We start from the raw sequence: 21,594 nt of genomic DNA on the forward strand, positions 1-21,594 counted from the left end.
CCCTCTCCTCCATGTTTTACGATCTTCTCATGCTCTTTTCTTTCCAATCTCTTACTCTCCTCCTGCTTTTCTCCCCCCTCTTCCTCACCACTCTTTCCTCTCCTGTATTCTTCTCTCCACCTTTGTGTTCCTCTCTTCTTCTCCTTCTCTCTATCCTCTAGTTTCCTCCCCTCTCTTCATCCCCTTCCTTCATTTATTGCTCTCTTCTCTTCTTCTTCCCTTATCCTTTTCTCTTCTCAGTCCTTTTCCTCTTCTCTTCTGTTGTCTTTCCCTATTCTCTCTGCTTTCACCCCTCTTCTCCTTCCCCTCACTGCTTCCTGTCTTTGTTTTTTCCTCTTCTCCCTCATCTCGTCATCTCTCTCTGCTCATTCATCCTCTATCTTCCTCCCTGTTTTTCTCTGTTTTCGCTTCCTCGTCTCTCCCCTCCTCACATCCCCTCTATTCTATTATTCCGCCTTCTGTCTCTGCGGTCTCATTTTACAAAGGTACCAGCCCTCATGGTGCACCACAATTACAGGTCAGCTATTCACAGCATGCTGCCATGGTTTCCCTTTGAATACCAGGTAACACTTACATGTGCACGCCATTGGAGACACCAGTTAGTCTGCATGCACGTACTCCTGTCAGTCCTAATGACTCTGTTAACGTGTAATGCAGAGGAAGACTGTGCAAGTGTGTTGGCTGTCGTCCCCCTGGGATACATTTCCTGTCTTCATCCAACGTTTGTGTCGGTTGTGGATTACGCTCTGTTGCACCAGTCATCAGGGAGCTCATCATATTCATGGGAAACATGACACAAATCACTTGTTTCATTGATATTATGGCTGTTACTTTCTGCATACTTTCAATACAAATAAAATATGACTTCATTGCTGTCACAGTTGCTGGTAATTCTCACAGCAATGATGACCAAGTGCTATTTCAAATGAGAAGTTTTAGAAGTTAGAGGCTTTGGAGAATTTTGCAGATGTTCCTTTAACTGAACTGGAGACGACGTGATATGAGGAACGTGTGTCCAACTCCTCAGTGCTATACTCTACAAAAGAAATATTTCACATCCAAAACGTAACATTTCGCCCTTACAACTTGGCACCGACCTTGCATTTGTGCAGGTAAGTTGAATATTGATGACGAACTAAATGCAGGATTGGATGGAAAAAATGACTACATTGCATCTGCAAAATCATTCTGTTGCTTCTCTTTGAACCACTGCAGAGGGGAGGAAAAATATTTTGCAAAGAAGAAAGAAACACGTGTTTAAGTGAGGCGCAGATGATCAGTGCAGAATGCAGCTCTCCTCCCCCCCCCCCATAGGAAGTAAAATATGGACTCATCATCCCGCTAATGAGGCTCCTCCCCATGGCCCTCCGGCTGCTGCCCGAGGCTGCTACAGATGTGATGCTGTGCAAAGTCTCTCTGTCTCTCTGTGTCTATATCTGCGTCTGTCCCTGGGTGTCAAACTATGTATCTCGATACGTACAAATCATTTGCAGAAGCTACAGACGAACATGGTTTGATTTCTACTCGCTGTGTGCTTACGTCTGAGCTCGATAACATATCAAACAAAGTCCTCATGTGAAGAGAGAGCATATCTTTGATGTCAAAATAGAAATGGATCCGCGTTTAAAAGAAACTGTACATTGTGCTTGCTTCAATATAATATTCAACGCAGCTTAACTGTTAAATTGCTGAGCGGTAGGTGCTTCTGAGATGCGATTGTGTGAAAGGAATCTTTCTAAATGAAGCTGGCAGAAGTGGAAACACAGAGAGAGTTTGAAGAGAAGTGGAAGTGCTGGAAGAGTTCTAAGTTTCTATGAAGCATCAACGGTACGGTGTCGATCAGAGCCGACGCTTTGTATGCGGTTCTATTTCAGGTCAGGAGAGACGGTGGATGAAGTAAAGATAATTGGGTATTATAACAGATAATATGTAGTAATTATCTATTGATAGAAACTCTACAGGCAGATATGTAATCAAGGTTTAACCCCCCCCCATGGAGTCCAGACACGTGCATCATTTACATAACTGTCTTGTACTGTACAGTTTAAGCAAATACCACCACAGTAAAATAATATACATACATTGTATGTTTTGACAGTGTAATGTAAGTAAAATACGTCGATGTCCTCAACGTGCTGTCAGGGTTGGTGTCGTTTCACTTGACTTTTTCCAGGCGTCATATGCGATGTATGTGCAGAAGGTTCTAGTTTGAACTGTTTTCTGTCTCTCAGCCCGTCTCTGCACCTTTATCGTGTGTCTCCACTTCCACCTCCCTCTCTGCTGCTCGTCCCTCCTGTGCAGTGAAGCACATCGCTGCTCCACTGACTCCTCTCCTCTGCGGTGCACACTGTAGCTCAGTGGGCGCTTAAGAGCATCTAAATATAAAGTCCATCTATTCACTGATCTTTCCGTCCTCTCGTTGACCCGCTCCTCGCCACGGCTCCACTGTTGGATCCTTGGGGTTTATTTGTTCAAATGCTCAAAACGGGATCAAAACACTGAACAGCTGACCTTGCTATGAACTCCCGGTTCACACATTGTGAAGTGCATACTACTTCTTTGTCAATAAGTCGATGTAATGCTCACACTCTGCAATACGTGGTTGGGTTAAACCATTTTCTAAAACACAAGGGGTCACATGTTCAGTATGAGTGATATGTTAAATTACAGACAGTAGAAGCAGCAGTTCTTCTTCCGATGTCTACACAGTCCAATGTGCACTCAATCAAAGTGCACTAAACACCAGCTCTTCAAAGTTCAAAACGGACAAACGAGATGTTCAAAACACCGACGTGTAGAGTTAGATCAAGCTCTGAGCAACATTAAAGGCCAGGTTCAGATTCCAGTCTATCTTGATACAATTCTCAGGTACAACATGTGTGTTGAATTATTCCACCTCTCTATACTGTGAAGACATCTGCTCCTACTGTGACTCCAGTGGAAAAGGTGGGGAAACAATCGACACTCCTGGTGCGAAACTGCTTAATAAAATGCTAAAAATAAGAGGCTTCGTCTTAGCGAGGCAAACGATATGTGTGGCACTTGATGTGCAGGTAAAAAGATGTTTAAGTTAAACCTAGGCTGTATTAGTTTGAAAAGTACAAGATACTTTCCAGGTTGTTGTGTGAACAGCAATTCATTGATTATATTTCAGCATGTATCTAGCATGTGCTTTCCACTGAAATACAGTCATTTGAACACTGTTGAAACATGTAACTTAGATGTGCAAATAACTTGTATTTGACTTGGAAATCCCTAAATGTATACCGACTAGCAATGTCAACTTTTAAAAACCCACACACACCTCCTTCCTGCTCTCAGATACTGTATCGCGTCAACATCAAGTTGCTGTAGCAAGAAGACATTTCACAAGAGATAAATGTAAATTAGTGAAGATGTCGATCGTTTTATGGTCTTGCGTGCATTCATTACTGGTTGCTTGTGGTCTGTGGTCACTTTAACTGCTCCGTTAAACCAGCAGGCTTCTAATTGAATGCACATTCACTGGTCACAGACTATCAGGCAGCAACCAACACAAACCTTGGTTGTTGTTTCTGTCCTAAGACGCATTGCCGTTAATGCCCCTTGTGACATTTTCCGTGATGATGTTCCAGTCGGTTAGTAGGGCTGATATCAGGGTAGTTATGTGAAGCTGTGGATTATCGCAGGTTTGGATATTCCTTGGCCCGTTTTCATTACCATTCTGAGGATACTCACAGAGCGCCTGGCTTAAACATTTCTAGCAAGGAGTCCTAGTTTAGGATTAATTTAGGAAAATTCTCAGAGCAACTCTGTGGAAGGAATTGACAGAAACTCATAGTATAGTATGTCGAAAAATGTAACAAAAAAGTCATAGGATAGTCAACAAATTTCATGAAAAAAAAGTAATAGTATGTTAAGAATTGAATGGAAAAAAGGCATAGTGTAGTATGTCGAAAATGTTTATGAAAGAAGTCATAGTATCGTGTGATGGTATTCAATTAAATGTATTTGTATCGTCCAAAATCACAAATTTGCCTCAGAGGGCTTTACAATCTGTACAGCGTACAACATCTTCTGTCCCACCTTTGCCTTGGAAAAGGAAAAACTCCCCCAAAAAACACATTAAACAGGGAAAAAAGGAAGAAACCTTATGGAGAGCAACAGAAGATGGATCCCTCTCCCAGGATGACCAGAAGTGCAATAGATGTCATGATGAATGAACAACATCACAGATTTACAACACACTGTAGCAATCGCAGCTGTTTCTTCAATAGGTTGGCAGTTATTGGGGAATAACGTTTAAAGGACAGCTTCAGATAAAGATTTGTCAAAATCAGCTCATTTCAATGGAATTGACACAATCAGTGAATTCAATTGTTGTGTAGAGTTCAACGTTGAAGAACTTTGCCACACAATTTACTCTTGTTGTCCATTTGCAAACCATCTTGACAATCTTTAAAGTCTGCAGAGGAGCAATCTAGCCCCTTTGTACCTGCTGTACATGAACCAGCAGTCACCAACGGTGGTACTGTATGACCCAACAATGATGAATACATTTCTGTACTCGTCTGGGATGTGCAAAATCAACAGCGCTTCTTCAGCAAATGAAACACATGCTGTGTTGTTTCTTGCCTTCCTTACAAAGCACGAGGAAAAGAATCATCGTTACTTGTTCGTGCAAAACAGGCCAAGTGTTTTGCATGTGACCACACACTGAAGGTACAGAATTGCGAGTCTCAAAACATGTGAAAGTAGAAAGTTTGTATGTCAGCAAATTAAAATTGCTCCGATACGAAAGTAAAAGTGAATAAAATGGGACAGACTGTGAGACCGGCAGCAGGACCTCTGGCGTTTAGTCACATGTTGCAATGGACACGATTGTCTGTGTTTGAGGAGTGCAGGCCAGAGAGACTCTCGTGCACTCGCGCTGCACAGCACTGCGCTTTTGTTGACGGGTTCGCTGCTCTCAGCCACCAGTCACCGCTACTCTTGCCATGTTTCAGTGGGATGTCAGAGAAGGAATCTTCTGACCCGAGAGGCCGACAGAGGGCAGCCCTCGCGGCCGATGTCACGTCTTATTACCAACAGCACACCAGGCTAACGACACAAACACAACACACACTACTCTCGTTCATCAGTGTAGAGATAAATGTGTGTGTGTGTGTGGGGGGGGGTGGTGATCTTAAGACGGGGCCAAAGGTGTCAACTGTGACTTTTACAACAGGGCTGGAGCAACAGAAAAATGTTAATGTCACAAAATCAGAAGGCCAGTTTGTTTCTCTGCATTGGATGGATGGAGAAACTGCAGCTCTCCAACATGCCTTTATTCTCCTAACGTTTGCAACTGTCTGCCCAACACTCACATCGATAAGGAAGACGTCGCCTCACTTGTATCTTTGGTTGTACTGCTTTGAGAGACTTCGTACCCTCGCTCACTTATACAAACCCTCTTAGAATGCATTACATAATGTGAGCAATGCTTGCTGGTCAGGCTACACACGACTGCACTTGTTCTCGTTGATTTGCTTTACAATGTCCCACCTTCAGCAACCGCATGAGAAACGCACAGGCATAAAAGGTAACGAGCAGTCCCTAGCTACCTTTCCTTGTTTGCTACGGTTCACATTTAGGCGATAGAAGCAAAGAAATCAAAGCAACAAAACAGAAACAAAGCAAAAGCCCGAGAAGAAGCGGCAGAACGAGCGAGGAGGAGAAATGGAGAAGTGCAGGAAGGAAATATCTCTGCTGCCAAATGGTTTGATTTCCAACAAGACTTTGATCCCCGCTGTGGCAGACCGGCTGCAGAGATGCCGGCTGTCTAATGTGGGCAGCCGCTGAAACGGCTGATTGGATCAACCTCCACTATCGTAACCAGCACAGAGCCAAGATCACGCCAACACTAAAAGACACAAATCAGCTGAAGTTTCAGGTTTTGTTGCCAGAAAACTATTTTAGACTGATGCTACTGTGTGTGTGTGTGTGTGTGTGTGTGTGTGTGTGTTTGTGTCCTCAGATATTGACGAGTGTGCAGAGGGCCTGATTGAGTGCCACAACCACTCCCGCTGTGTCAACCTGCCCGGCTGGTACCACTGTGAATGCAGGAGTGGTTTCCATGACAATGGCTCCTACCTGCTCGATGGCAGCTCCTGCATCGGTGAGCATACATTGAATTGAAAACATCCTCATCGCTGCTTGAAATGCCAGCCCCTCCCCCCCCCCCATCATGATCGCTCTTCTACGTGATCACCAGATAGACGTTCTTTGTCTCAATCCTCCTCTTTGAAAATCCAGCGTGTAGAGACGAGTTCCGACGGCGATGTAACGCACGGGTGCACGTGCTCTCACGTGTCATCCGGCAGACGTACAGACGAGGCTAATCGGGTCTTCTCACCTTCACGGCTCGAGAGCGAACCGTGCAGTGTGAAAACCACATTTTGTGCCATGTGCCCGCCCACAAAGCCAGAGAAGCAGAGTTAAATAGAGAAACACTAAAACAGTGTTGATGATGCATAGAACAAGAAAGTACGGTGTAAGTCTAAACTTTAAAAACAATTCTTAACCTCTGCTGTATGATGGCATGGGATCATAATTATTGACACATTCATTTGTACATCATTTTAATACAACAGTTGGTGAGTGTGGGGCTGATGTTACTTCATACACTGCTGGGTAGAGTGTGAAGTATATATATATATATATATATACACACACACACACATACAGAAGCAGAAAGAAATCAACAATATTTCGGCTGAGTTTACTCTTGCTGCTGCTCTCACTCCCACACTCCGAGATCTGCTCTGCTACTCTCGTCAGATGAAGGTTAGAGGGCGGCTGTGAAGAGATGAAATCGACTCCATGCGCTTCTTGCACTTGCCAAGTGGAGTTTTTTTAAATCGCCGAGTTAGTTAGTGAAGACAGTTTCATCTGATTTTGGCACTTTTGTTGATCTTGAATTGGTTCCACTTCTTGTCGTCACCGGTGCATCAGTTTTACTGATGATTTCATTTCTGATTCTCTGAAATGTCAGATGTAAAGAGAAGCATGTGATGTCGTGCATGGTGCTGCGCTGGATGTTTCACACCAAAGTGGGATTTCAAAATAAATTGAATCAGAAAGAAATGGGGGAAAAAAGAATACATTTCTCACACCGTTTTTTTTCACACTGCCTGACAGATTTTCTCTTGTAAATTCGCTGTTTGTTTTTATTTCGTTGAATCGTCTTGTGTGCACAGAGAGGCAACTGACCCAATGTTAACGTGTGGAGGTAAAGCGCTCAATACAAACTGCAGAGAAAGTACTGACAGCTTCTGGTTCTGAGGACAGCTACTGTTAATGTTGAATAGAACACCAGAAAGTGAGTGGCAGTGAGTGGTATTTCATTTTATTTGCAGATTTGAGCAGCAGCTAAGCTTCTTGCGTGTTTAAACATCATATGGCTCACACTGTATCATTATTTCCATGTAACTTTCAGGTCTAATTGCAGAAAATGCACCGCATCAGTCAGTTTGTTTAAAACATGCTTGTGCTCGTATCCTAAAAATAGGTTGCATGGTATTAACCATGACAACCTTTATAGTAACTGTGTTCATTTGCTAATAATGATAATATAACAAGTACTGATTATTGGCACTGACATTACCTGAACAGCACGATTTTCAGGAGCTCAGAATCTCTCATTATCAGTCAACAAATCCGAGGCACTGCTTGTTTTTGTATTTTTGTTTTTTCTCCGCCAGGTTTAAAAGCCTGTTGGGATACAAAGTTTTCGGCCGTGTGTGTGTGTGTGTGTGTGTGTGTGTGTGTGTGTGTGTGTGTTTGGCACATGGAGCAACGGTGTCCTGCTGGGTGACGCATGATTCTTAAAAGAGTTGTTTTTTTTATCCGCACTCTCCCAAGTTGGGCATGAGAAGGATATACCTAAAAGTGTATGTTCATGCAGACACATTACACATGACCAGACAGTCCGTTTCGGCTATTTCCCAACTTCAACTTCAACAAAGTTATTACATATTTCAATTTGTAATAGCGATTGCTGTTCCAGATTGTCTGAGAATATGGAAAGTATCATATGGAAAGGATCATTTTTCTATCGATTCCACTGCCTACTACCAGCTAACTGCTTGCGTGCGAGCTCGCTGATTAGCTTGTTGAATTGCTAAAGTCATCTTATTCTGCTCAGTTACTCGCTACGCAGGCCACAAAGAATGGAATCCAGGTATCTTTTCTGGATTATTAACAGAGCAGTGTCCACAAAAACACTGGTACATTCAGAGCATTGTGACGTTTGCTGTGCTGTGACGTGTTTTTTGGTATAAGCTAACACAAACATTTCAGTTAAAACACTTTTAGGTAAAACAAAAAAAGTTGCATAAAACAGTATGTATGCAAAACTAATCAAAGCTTTAAAAATAAAAAATGGAGTCCTTATTTTCTGTATACTATTTGCATACTTTTGTTTTTCAACATTATGCTGTACTAGAATTACATGCATTTTTTTAAAAATGCATTTTGCATTATTCTTACAATACCTTGTGTTACAATACACAATGTAATATTTCAGTGACATATATTGTAACATTAAAATTGACACAATTCGCTGTCCTTTTAGGTTATGTATTGTTTCCTCATGGTGGATTCCATCTTGTTCTATTTTTGTTGTACCGCGATGCAAAACATTGCAGCATATTGCATTCCATCGCCCTGCATATTGTTGTGAGGAGGACCAGAGCAGCTGCAAGCAGCAGTCATTTTCTTCCCCTTTACGGCTTTGACTGAGAGCTGCATGGGCTGCATCTCAACACACGTTTCCTGTGCCCAATGCTTTCGGGAGAGACAGGTGGCTTGAGTAAACAGATTGTGCAGCGAGATGAGGATAATACACAATAAACTCCCGAACGACAGCATGCGTGCATCATTTTCTCTCTCTCGCTGTGATCTACATGACCTTTCCACATGGGCTGCCTGGAGACATACCAAAGATATATGATTTAAATACTCAAATACTGAGCTTTCTGATGCCTCCTAATCACCAACATCTGTCAGAGGGATGCGTTTGTTGTGTGTGTGCGCGTCTATGCGTGTGGGAATGTGTGTTGTGTACATGCACTGCTGGATTCGTGCTTTCATTTGTACATAGGTGTGAGTGTAACTTTTTCACGTGGTTGGATGTGCTCGGCTGGTTTCTCCGACGGGCTTTTATGTTCGGTTGTAAGACTGCCTTTCGCTGCCTACGTGTAAGCGTACGCTCCATCCAGCGGCAGCTTGTGGTTTAATGTGGTGAATGTAGCATGAAGAGCGTTAATCCTTCAAACCAGCGGCGGTACAGTATGTCTGACTGGGCTGATGGGGATTTCATTTAGTGGATGCAAATAGTCTGTCGCCGGCGCAGTCAATTCTTGGCTGAGCTGTTTTCCTCTCTCTCTCTCTGTAGAGTGTGTGTTCAGCGCTGTCACAGTGCGTTGTTGTTGCCGGTGTGGCCGCAGCATCGACCAAGTCTCGCGCCCCCCCCCCCCCCCCCCCCCCCCAGACCCGGTCTGCCTGCCGGGTACCACTTATCATTCCCCACTGGAGGAAACAAGAATGTTCGTTGCATGGTGTTCGCTGTTTGAGCAACTTTGGCCCAGAGGCTCTAAACATTGTTGTGTTGCCTTCTGGCATTGCAAATCATGTCTTTGTTTTGCTGCTTTGGTATTTCCTTTCATAACATTGCATTATTTTTAGTTGTTCACGAATTCAATGACCACGCTTTTTGAATTTGTTCCTGCGGTTCACTATCCCCATATCTATAAGATTCACCCTCGCACGTTCTTCTGAAGTTGCAGCTTCTTAGCTGTGAGCGCTTCTACTCCCTTCAGTCCTCTCTGCCTTGCTGTTATTACCAGCATGTCTAAACTAAGTGCAGAGCATCGACTGGTCCATGGACTCAGCTATTATGCCGAGCCGCTGACGTTTATCCCCCGGTGGTCTAGGGCTTACGAGGAATGGGATTCATTAGAGGCAGCAAGAAAAAATAAAAATAAATACTGAATCGAAAAATGATTGTTTTTTTTCTTTATTTAACTTTTAAGACGAAGTGAGCCACACGTCATATCATTTAGAAAGGCTCTGGTCAGGCTGTTCTCATACACTGTTCGTAGCTAAACCTATGAAAAGCAATGTACTACACACACACACACACACACACACACGCACACACACACAGTCTACAGACAACCTTTTCACAAGATATCGTACAGACTGTTGTATGAGCAGACAGTATGTCACTCTATTCCAAAACAGACAGAAGTAGTCAAAGTACAGACGCTGTATGTGACAATCTGGGGATTCAAATGTGAATATGTGCAGCGCAAAACATATATACACAGATGTGTGTTACACTCGTGAGTGGGCTTACATATAGAAAACAGGTTGATGGCCCGGTCAGGTTTTTAACATGCTATGTTCACATTAAGCTCAAAGTAACCCCGGACGTGACACGGTACAGCTTAGACATACGATAGCTGAGCCGAGTCTCTTGTGTCCTGAAATGGTTACCATGCAGAGGATTAACTCTTTTTATTACCTGGTGGTAATACTGTGCAGTAAAACCTACAAAATCATGAATTTAAATGTAGTTTTAGTGTTTCTAGGGCCTTTGTTCATGCGACGCCAGTGGCCTGCTGTCAGTGCCGTGTGGGTGTGATCAATGTCAGTGGGCAGCAGGTGCCGGCAGGGGAGAGCAGAGCGAACTGTCGAAGGGACTTTGGTCTTTTTCTCTAACATTTAGTAAAAGATAAACAGCGGTAAATGTCACGGCTTAATAAAAGGGAGAGACAGACTTTTGGCACCCTGTTTCCTGGTGTGGAAAAGTAAATGCCGTCTATTCATGTTCGTTCTCTTGGTTAGTAGAGAAGAAATGTGAGAAAGGAGCTGTCTGAAGAGATGTTTCATTCCTTGGATCATAAAACTGAATCCAAAAATAGAAGATACAGGCTGTTGTGATGCCAGTATGTGTAGGTATACTCTTTGTATATACAGGGAAGGGGTGATAAATATGAGCTAATGCTTTCCCTCACACATAATTTAATGAATAATGACATAAAGAAAAGCAATCTGCTATCCCTTCAAATGTGTCAGAGATGACAAAGACAAGCTGTTAAGTCTTAGCTCTATCTTTTAGAAAAATGCCTTCAATAAAATACCCAAAGTGATGAAGGAAAAGCTCCTCAACAATAAACCTTATATGGAAATGTCTGGTCCCATTTGAAAGGTAAGAAGTTGAGGCATTTATCAGACATCATCACCTTTATAGCATAAACCAATGGATAAGGACGCGACTGCATGTCTACCACTACTCTTTACTAAAGCTCAGGCGATCTCCATGTTTCCGCCAGGGCCCACTGTGCTCCACTGTCTGAGATTTCCACGCAAGCGGAATAGAATGACAGACGTTTGTTGGCGTGAGTGTTTCGATAGAGCCACCAGGTGGCCGCGAACAGCCAGGGCTCCCTGCAGTGCAAGTCAGCCTAACTTTAAAAAGATGGCTGCCGACTCCTTCGTCGGGTCCACTGGGACTTCCCAGCAGCCTCAACTTCACTGTAGATCGGCAAGTAACTCAAATCTGCTGGTTTTGGCAAAACACAACATATGCCTTGTTGAAATATTTTAGTGTTCGTGTGACTGCAAACTGTGATGTTTGACTGCTTTGTTTCCCCTTCCTTTAGAGCTGGACCCGTGCGTGTTTATTGTAGACTGAGAAGATCCCGGATCTTTTGAACATAGCTCGCTCGTACATTTACAAAAGTTCAAAATAATACGCAATAAGACTTTATAATAGTTTGGACAACAAAGAGTTGGTTTACGGACTTTGAAAGCTGAAGACTCCGTGTATTCAAATCAGTAGAACATGCATTTCTTCTAAGAATAGACCATCTTGCAGCATATCCTCATGTCCAATATGTTGACTTTGCACTGCATGTGTGCGTTGGCGATGAAGGAAGTCTGCACTATTCATTTGTGGGAACTGATTGGGTCAATTAAAGAAACGACTGAAACACTCTGGGTGCTCCTCCCTAACCGACCAAACTAACTTTTACACGACAATAAACTGAATGCAATTCATTTGAGGACATGACTTGAGGGCTGAAGTATTCATTTATGCAGAATACACACGATTACAAATACTCCTGACACCTGCTGGGCTCCATAACAACGTGGGGAAGAAATGTAAAAAGAAGATGTAATTAAAAGTAAATGTCCACCACAGAGTTAGTAAAGGGTACGTCTTGTGCTGTAATGCCAGTGCTTTGCCCAACACTTCAGCTCTAAATGACAAATGCCAAAAAACATTGCCAGAGAACAGAATCCAGACAGGAATTATGATTCAAGCAAACTGCATTTGGCAAGCAAATGAGTGTGAATGAGACAGGACACAGGGTTGTGTGTCAAATTCAACCGTGTCTTCATGTCCCACTACGCCATGATAGTGTTTCAACACAACACTAATACAATTCTGCTGAATGATTTTGCCATTTTTCATTATTTGGGGATTACAATTGAAAATAGTTGATACTACAAAACCTACTTTTAGGCAGCTAAAGAAAGACAGGATCGATCAAACAGCTTCCCGTTCTGTTCGACTGAGCTTTCATCGAGTCCGTCGTCACATCCTCTCGTACAGTACAAACTAATGTAGAGGAACATTGTGTAACACATGACATGTCAGCATTCATTTACCATGGCTTGCTCTTTGTCCTTCCAGACATTGATGAGTGCGGTTTGCAGACACACACCTGCTGGAATGACAGCGTGTGTGTGAACCTGCCGGGGGGCTACGACTGTGTGTGCACATCTGGTCCGGGCTGCAGCGGCGACTGCCCACAGGAACAGCGAATCAGACGCAACGGAGAGGACTGGAAACCCGGCTTTGACCGCTGTGCTCTGTGCTCCTGCAAGGTACAGAAGACCAACTCACACATTTGAATTTGAACGCTAAAGACGCTGCTTCTATTGCCAGCCGGCGCCTCATTCCTGTCAACGGTAATACCGGAGAAGAACAAAGACACGGCCAGCGCAATGGCACGGCTCGCACTACTCGTGAGCGGAAAAGAGTGTATCGCCTATTTTTAGTGGGTTTCCCATGTTTAAAAAAAACAATTACGATCTAATGTTGGTGGAAAATGGCTTTGAGTAATACTGGTGCTCACAAGCTAGTGGAGGATCTGAACTCAGGGTTTGCCTCATAGCTATAATCTAAAACGTCCTGTAACGAAGCTGCTAATATACGTACACTATCAAGAACAGTCTGCGACTTTTCAAGTCAAAAAAGTGTGATTGCTTGATACTGAAAGGATTTTGGTGGAGACGTACTTAGCAATCATCGAAAGACCATTCAGGAACTAAAGACGGAAAAGATGTCAACTACCGGCAACTGTAATTTCTCTTTTGACGTAAAACCGAGGTAAAGCAACTTGACACGACGTGCAAGATTGATACTTGACGGCCCCTTTTTAGAAATATTGTATCTATTTACATCACTTTATTCTTTCACCTGTATGGAATAAATACGATATTTAAGAAAACCCATGAGCGGCGTTGAGCACAGAGACTTTATGCCATTCTTATATTCACTGTAACAACATCACGATACATGCAGGAAATACATGCAGTGGCAGACGGGGCTGACTCAGAGACATTGCCATCAAAGAGAAGAAAGACCAGCACAAAAAAAACGACAAAGGCTTAGAAATGGAAAATAGACGGGAAGAGTTGGATAAATGAACAATGAAGAGAAGAAATATTCCCAAAAGGGGAATGGAGCAATGAGGGGGGAAGGCTGGTAGGAAATATGGAAATATTCTTTTGATTGCTTCTCTTACTTTCATTTCCAGTAACTTAATACAGTTTTCTGCACTAAGTGGTTTTGTAGTATTATTATTATTACTATATTGACACGCCATCCCTGACACCCCCGAAACTGATGCTAGAGTACTGAGCATGCTAGAGTACTGAGTTTTATGTCAAGTGAAATGAAAGGAGACATTTAGTTGAATTAGATTTCAGAGTTTGACAAACAACCCACCCTGGAGAGGAATTCCTCATCCGAAGACTGTGTTGAAAGCAAGTCATACCTCTGGATTTAAAGGGAATGTCATCTGAAGTGATCAAATTCATCATAAAGTTGTTGCCATAAAATACAACGACGTATTGATGTTGTTTTGGTTCGCGCAGCATTAGTATTCACAGCCGGTCTTATTCCTGCCATTGAAATGAAGAGTTTGCCTTCATGTGTCCTGCACTGCACTGCACTGTACTGCACGCAGTGCTTTCCCAGCAAGTCAAGGGCCATAACTGTTAAGACCGAGGCCTTCGGTGTTGGTGCCCTGGGACTCGGCTGTTACTGTAGCGGGACAATATGCATCGATAAAACATTGGCTGTGTATTGCCCTTTTAATGGTATGCGGAACGATTTTATGGCGCCCATACATTTTCCAACAGCCATTCCATGCAACATTTTTACATCTCCATTACAATTCCGTAGCCGTGCCAGACAGTGCTGGCTGTGGTGAGTAAAATGGACCATAAAGTCTTCCCTGGGTGGAGATGGGAGAGCCAGGGACACGGCGGCTCGGGGAGGCTTCCAGGTCTGGCAGATTTGACTTTGCATTCCGGCCCAGACGCCAAACTTTGAACGCATTCTCGCCTCATTCACGGCTCTAATAAATTGCTGGTAGAAAATGTCGATTTGAAAGTTGCTACAACCCATTAAAAACCTGCAAAGGTATATGCTGGCCTTGAATTATCTGCCTGAATGACCCAATGTGCAAAATCGTTAACAAGCTCTCGCTAAAGGGATCCGATCTGCATCTTGATCCTCCACCAAAGACTTCTCAAAGTCCGAAAGGGCTTTTTGAACCCTAATACTGATGTGTTCAATATTTTTGCAATTGCGCCACCTTCATAGCAAAAGAAATATCAGGCATGCAGTGTTGTTTCCAGGATTGTAGTCTCTTCAGAGATTAAAAAGGCTCTGTGATGACATGTTGGGCATCAGGAGACCCTTCACCGTAACTGGACTGGTGAGAGCTTTCAGCGTCGGCAGCTGTTAAACGCAGAGTGACACGCCTATTCAATGCCAAAGAAACGCTGGAACACATCTTCACGGCCCAGAATATGAGGCGACATGTACATCGAAGTCTATTTCCTGCACTATTTCTTTGATGTCAACGACATGAAGTACGCCAGGGCCGCTGTCATGACGTACTTCTGTTTGCCCTCCGACACTGTGACTTTGCCGTGCAGGACGGGCAGACGTACTGCAGGAGGAGACCCTGTGACTGCGGAGACCCGGACGAGGATCTGTTTTGCTGTCCCGGCTGTGACAACAGGCCCAGCAGCCAGTGTCTGGACCAGAGCGGACGCACACTCTACCGCAGCGGGGCATCCTGGCTGTACGGCTGCCAGCAGTGCCGCTGCATGGTCCGTATACAGGAACACGCATTCACACGCAAGCTACATGTGTTTCCTGCCAACAGAAATGAAAGCTGACCATATTAAATCCCTACTTGTTTGTTAGAAGAAACAGGTGACACCAAAAAACACAGAATCTCCTCGTCAACATGAAGCTCAGAGCTCTGCCGTGTTTCATCCGCCTGCTCAGCTGTGTGTGCGGAAGGCTCAGATAATTATCACCTCTCTAGTTAGAGATGTGGCAACAAATCAGCGTGTGAGCTGTGACTGTTGCCAGATCAGCTGATTCTCTCACACACACACACACACACACACACACAGACCGTAACATTTGTGTCACCTTTCTGTTTTGTCCCGCCTCACTCAGGAGGGGGAGGTGGGCTGCTGGCCTCTGGTTTGCCCCGCGTTGATGTGCGAGTACACGACGGTGGCGGAGGCCGAGTGTTGCCCGCGCTGCGTCACAGACCCCTGCCTGGCCGACAACCTGTCGTATGACATACGGCAGACGTGCCAGGACCCCGCGGGCGCCGTCCGCCTCAGCGGAGACACGTGGCATGTGCTCAACTCACCCTGTACCACCTGCGAGTGTAAGGTAGGCCAAAGCAACAACAACCACAATGAAGGTGTGGCTTCACCGTGCAGCGTTCTTGGTGATAAACTGTGTTTTAGAGAGTCTATCTGATGTGTGGTGAGGAGATGCAATGTCTGCTTCTCTGTCTTCCAAGATGAATACAAAGAAATGTGTTTGTCACAGATGATGTAAGGTACATGTGATCTTGAAAGAGCAAAATATGCAGATCACTGTGTCAGGAACATGTCGCCATAACTCAGATCATCTCCACACATTTGCTGAAAATGATCTGTTGTCCCGCAGCTACAAGAATTTAAGTTGGCCAAAAACAGCTCAACAAACATACGGCCTGGACACATTTTATATGTGCTTACATGAAGTGAATTTTGCAAAAAGAAAAAATGCAGGTCATAGGCAGCAACAGCAGCAGCTGGTGTGCTGCGGTCACAGCAGGTGGTTGTAGCTGCTGCACCGTGTACGTTACTCTGATCTGCTTTTGCTGCATCACCTTTGGTAAAGACAGAGTTTGCCTCTGAGCAGCAGGGAACCTCACTTTCAGCCAAGGCTGATGATGAATGACCGGTGAAACTCTTCCAGCTGAGCAATTTTCTTTTGTATTACCAATTTTCTGAAATGGGCTGTTTACATGTACAAATATACATTTCCAGAACATTTGTAAGTCTAACTGTGGAGATGTTTTGGCTCAGAGAGAAAAACGTATTTTAGAAAATGGCCTTAAAGATATGTATAGAAAGCACTACAGGTGAATAGGGAAACAACTTCTACTGATAGATACAACCATGAATCTTCCCCAGTTGATTGCCCACATTAACACAATTCTTTTTTACATTACAAGTTTTCAGAAATTGTATTTTTTTAAATGCATATGAGGCATACAAAATGCATATTTTGGATGTTTTCTTTCCACTCGAAGAAAATCTGTGTGCATGAAAAAAACAATGTTTGCCCGAGTGTCTCGACTGAAAGGGTCAGTTCAGCCAAATTCCAAACCTAAATATGTTTTTGTTGCATCAAGTCATGCAGATTTGAGTTTTTCAGAGAATGGCCCCTCTTTTTCTGCAGAGAAAGTAGTTCCAATTAAAAGTGTGTCACTGTGACAGCGATTACAAGCAACATGTCCAGCATATTTGAATACACAACAGTATATTTACAACTCTCTGTCTGCTCTTTCCTGTCTTTTCATGCTGCTCCGCTCAGAATGGGAATATTTGCTGCTCGGTGGATCTCGACTGCCTTCAGAACAACTAACAACAACTCCCCTCCTCTCGCTGCGGGACTGCCACGCCCCCCTCCTCCCTCTGACGACTCTCCCCCGGATTCATAAAACAGACTCGCGCACACACATGTGCATGCCAGTGTGTGCACAGAAAATACGAACATGCACTGGACGGACTGGGGTGTTGAGGCTGTGCTTTCATGCCGGAACTCGACAAACCGTTAGCGCGTGAGCGAGTGTATGTGTGTGTGGCTCAGGCGGCGACTGAGGCCGTAGTCGCTCTGTCCACAGTCACTTAGTTGTGTTTGTGTCTTTGTGTTGATCCCATTTCACTAAATGTCTTGAGGAAAACTGTTTAACATTACGTCCCGAACCCCGAAACGGAGACACGCAGCTGAAAATGATTACTAGCTGGACAGATGTTGAGGCGCTCCAGCTGTTTATGTTGCAACGTGTCACTATTGCTTGGTCACCTCGGAAATCATCTAAACATTCAATGTTGTGGTACCCAAAAGTACTGCACCCTCATTGTATATGATGTCCTGTTAAGCAGGAGATAGTTTGATGTAGAAATAAGAACTTTGGAAAGTAAAAGAAATGCTGTTAAGTCTGATGGTGTAGGTCGGTTTCCAACTCAATACAACTTCTCTCATGGGAGCATAGACGGAGTCACCGTGGCATCGTCCATTAGTTTGTGGACTGCCGCTTTGAAGCCTCGAGTTCTGCATTTTGGCCATCGCCATCTTGGTTTTTGCAACAGGAAGTGACACGAGAGGGTGGAGCTAAGTACAACCGAACGCCGAAGGCAACCAAAACGCTTACAATTAACTTTCATGAAATGTAAACGCACGGTGAAAAAGGTTCCGAGACGAAAACACGGACGACTCCCAGACTGGTCAACGTAGTGGTAGCGACCTGCCAATCACAATGTAGCCCCGCCCCAAAGCATACCCTGCTTTATGGTCGATTTGACTTTAAAACAAATGTAACATAATGTAGCTAATGAACATCGTGCTGTCTTGAAGAAGACGTGAAACTATGAATTGAGACCATAAACTCATTTTGATAACGTTATTATTAACTGAGGTAATGAATCAAGTAAGAAGTAAAGTCATTGTCTCATAGACTTCAATACAATCTGGCCAAACACTCAGTCAAACCAAACAAAGCTAATGTGGGAAAGAAGAACATTCTGAAATCAACCGTAATCTTTACTTTTAGTTGTTTCAGTGAATTTACATATTTATGGTACTACGGCTGAACATGAACACAAATGAAAGAAGGGCTTAACCTTTCTTTACCTGCTCTATAAATGTCGTACGACCACACATAATCAAGATCTCCTGCATCTACAACAAACAGCTGTCTGCTTTCCCCACTTCAGGGTGTGAATCCTTTAACGTCCATGTATCTAGATACGTCCGATATGTCATAAACCTGTTCAATCTTGAATTGAATCTTAATGTCATAGCAGCACTCAGTATCTATAGCAATTAGTACTACAGTGATATAGCAATTATAGACTTGAAGAAGTACAGGTTCTGATGATGCGTTTCGGCCTGTGGCTTTGACCCGCATTCTGAAAAGAGTTGCTCTCATAATTAAGTTCTTCTCAATTCTACAAGTGTTACTGGAGCTGAGCTTTTTTGACAAGCAGCGCCTGAACGCACCATTCGTTTTGATCTCTGTGAGGCGAGACCATGCCATTTGAAATAATGAGGCGAGGCGTAACTTTCTGAAAGAGACAATCCGACAAAAACACCCACGTCAGGCAGCGATTGAACAGGGAAAAGAGAAAGCATGCAGGGTTTCTGCGTCTTTAAGAAACACTTTTCTGAGGTTTCTTAGGGTTTGGTAGTCTGAAAGTGCGCGCTGTCATCCCCATTGTGTTTCGCCCATCTCTCTGATGGCACACCTGTTGCGCGCGTAGGCTGGCCGTGCAATGCGCCAGTCTTCAGTTCTTTTAAAATGACCTGCCTGTGTGAGTCACATCCCTCAAGAGGTTCTGAGGATCCAGGCTCTGGATTCGGACATGGCTGTAGTCTGTCGGTGCAGAGCCATTAACCAACACTTCCCCCTCAGCCTCAATGTCTCCCGTTTGATGCGGTTGACTGCCAGATAGCTAGTTATAGCAAGACATGATATCAAAAAGCACGATAAAGCAGTTTGATGGTGCACAACAGATTCCTGCAGGCCGGAACAAGCTGGCAGAGCTCGAGGTGGGTCCGACTTCTCTGTGCTGTCTCCCGGGGCTCCTCAGCTCTGAACCTGCACACACAGAGGCACATAAAATGAAGAGTGAGGGGGGGGGCTAATTAAAGCCATGTCACGAAGGCCTGGATGCGAGTATGCCAGGGGGGTCACCAGGAGTCGAATGTGTTTACAGACAGCCAGTCTTAATAAGGCGGGAGAGTCTGGTGTTTCTCCTGCTGCAGGTCACACATTCACAGCTCTGACACCACTGTGGTCCCCTTCCCTGTCCTCTCCTCCACACCTCTCTTCGTTATCCTCACGCTTGTCTCGAGAGCGCCAACGTTTCCCTCAAGTGTCGTCGTTATCACCCTCACTGTCTGTTTTTATTCCCACAGAAAACTGGGGGACACCGTCTCAAAATGTTGTAAAATGAGCAGACTTTGAAAGGTGAACCACGTGTTGTGCCAGTCTGACATGCCAGGGGAAGCTTTGTGTATGCTATTTAGTCAACTTTTGTGGTACAGTTCTTTGTGAAAGCACTTAACAGTTTTTTTAGGCTCGTCAAATCATTTCAGAAGGAGGATAACTTGTTTCAAAGCTGGAACCAACGTCCACGGTCGACTCTACATCTTCTTCCCTGGTTTCTCTGCACACCGTCAGCATATTGCAGATATCACGACTCAATTTCCCTTTTCAGAGAAAAACTGTTCCCATCCTCCCAATCCTTCAGAGTGAAAATTAAACATTCATTTGGTTTCATCAAAGCTCCTTTTTTTCTTTTTTTTTTTATATATATATATATATATATGAAGTAAATCAGCTGCTGGAGCTCTAAAAGATACTGGTATCTCCCGTCAAATGTTGGGATGATACCAGAAAAACAAACACAGGACTTTCACCCAGGAAAGTGCTGTTCGTGTCCCTGTGTGAAACTAAAAGTCATCGTTGATATTCTATCACGTCAGTCAAGTTAACGTAAACGGCACTCTTTTCCTAAACCTAACTAAATGTTTGTTTGAAAAGACACTATGCATGTAATGGGTTTATATTGTCACGCCGTCTCTGCCATGTTGAAAACCGACGCTGGAGGGGTACGTAGTGAGTCACAGCTAGACGCTGTTCAATATTACGATCGTTCCGAATGGCGTAATCTCATTAGTACACCTCATCTGACAGCGGTGTCTTTGTTGTCTGAGGTAACCGTGATGTCTGGAGTGAACAGTAAATGCCTCCTCCATCTCTCCCTCCCTCCCTGCTGACCTTCCACTGTTTAATGTCAGACTAGATTTGAGGATTTTTTTTGTTTTTATGCTTTGGCTCTAAAAGTCACGGTGCTCATTTCACGAACTTTTTTGGGAAAGGTGATTCTGGTTGTTTGACCCACGGGGGGGGGGGGTCGACGGTGGCGTGCAGCGAGGTGTGCCGCCCCTCTCACCTCTCTGCCGCAACGTCCTTGTGCCGTCATCCGTGCGTTTGTCTCACTCGAGCATCTCTCCGTGTACTCTCCTCCATCGTCACAACGCCTCTCGTAAAACTGAAACAGAGTACACACACACACACACACACAAAAGAAAAACAATGTATGTAAATGGTATCTGTACCCATCAAAGTTAAACGCAGCAATCGAAAGCAGACATTTGTACAAAGGATCACTGAAAACAATGTTTTACGATTGCTCTGTGGATTGATTTGATATGAATTATGATGACTACTGTAAAACACTATTTGCAAGTCTGTGTGTAAACGTTTTTACATTCCGACGATATGATAAAATGATCCAGTTTTTAAATTCTCATTGTGTTCATGAATAACGTGTTCATTTCAGTGGACTGCTTTTCTTTCTGTGGGGTGGGTTCTGTTTTGCTGTAAATACTGTGTAAAGTGACGGGTTCTGTAAAGAGAGTAAGACTTTGTGAATAATTCTCACTCGCACAGCTTCTTAGGATCCGAGCGTTGCAAGTCGAGTACGACAGAGAAGCAACATTTCTATTGTTTTTACTATTTCTTTATTTTTCTATTCTTGCCTTAACCCTTTTAGTATCGGTCATAGTTTTATGTCTTTTCACCGTTCTAGGACGACAGTGTGGATTTGACTAGCCTTGTGTGTATGTACAGATCTCTGATCAGTGTCCTTCACTAAAAGCTGAGAGAAGCAGAAGTG

General features: G+C 43.9%; 1 protein-coding gene across 1 annotated transcript in view; it reads left to right on the forward strand.

Moving 5' to 3' along the window:
- Nucleotides 1-17,272, forward strand: part of LOC306794967 (protein kinase C-binding protein NELL1-like) — a gene marked incomplete at both ends in the record, with an annotated part of 180,531 nt that extends 163,259 nt beyond the window's left edge. The window contains 5 exon segments of the mRNA XM_079293263.1: nt 5,996-6,136; nt 12,725-12,918; nt 15,265-15,441; nt 15,800-16,024; nt 17,222-17,272. Of these exon segments, the coding sequence (XP_079149389.1) occupies nt 5,996-6,136; nt 12,725-12,918; nt 15,265-15,441; nt 15,800-16,024; nt 17,222-17,272 (788 nt within the window).
- Nucleotides 17,273-21,594: the final 4,322 nt, after the last annotated feature.

The sequence above is a fragment of the Melanostigma gelatinosum genome (genome assembly GCF_949748355.1).
Source record: "Melanostigma gelatinosum genome assembly, chromosome: 2".
Taxonomy (NCBI): Eukaryota; Metazoa; Chordata; class Actinopteri; order Perciformes; family Zoarcidae; genus Melanostigma; species Melanostigma gelatinosum.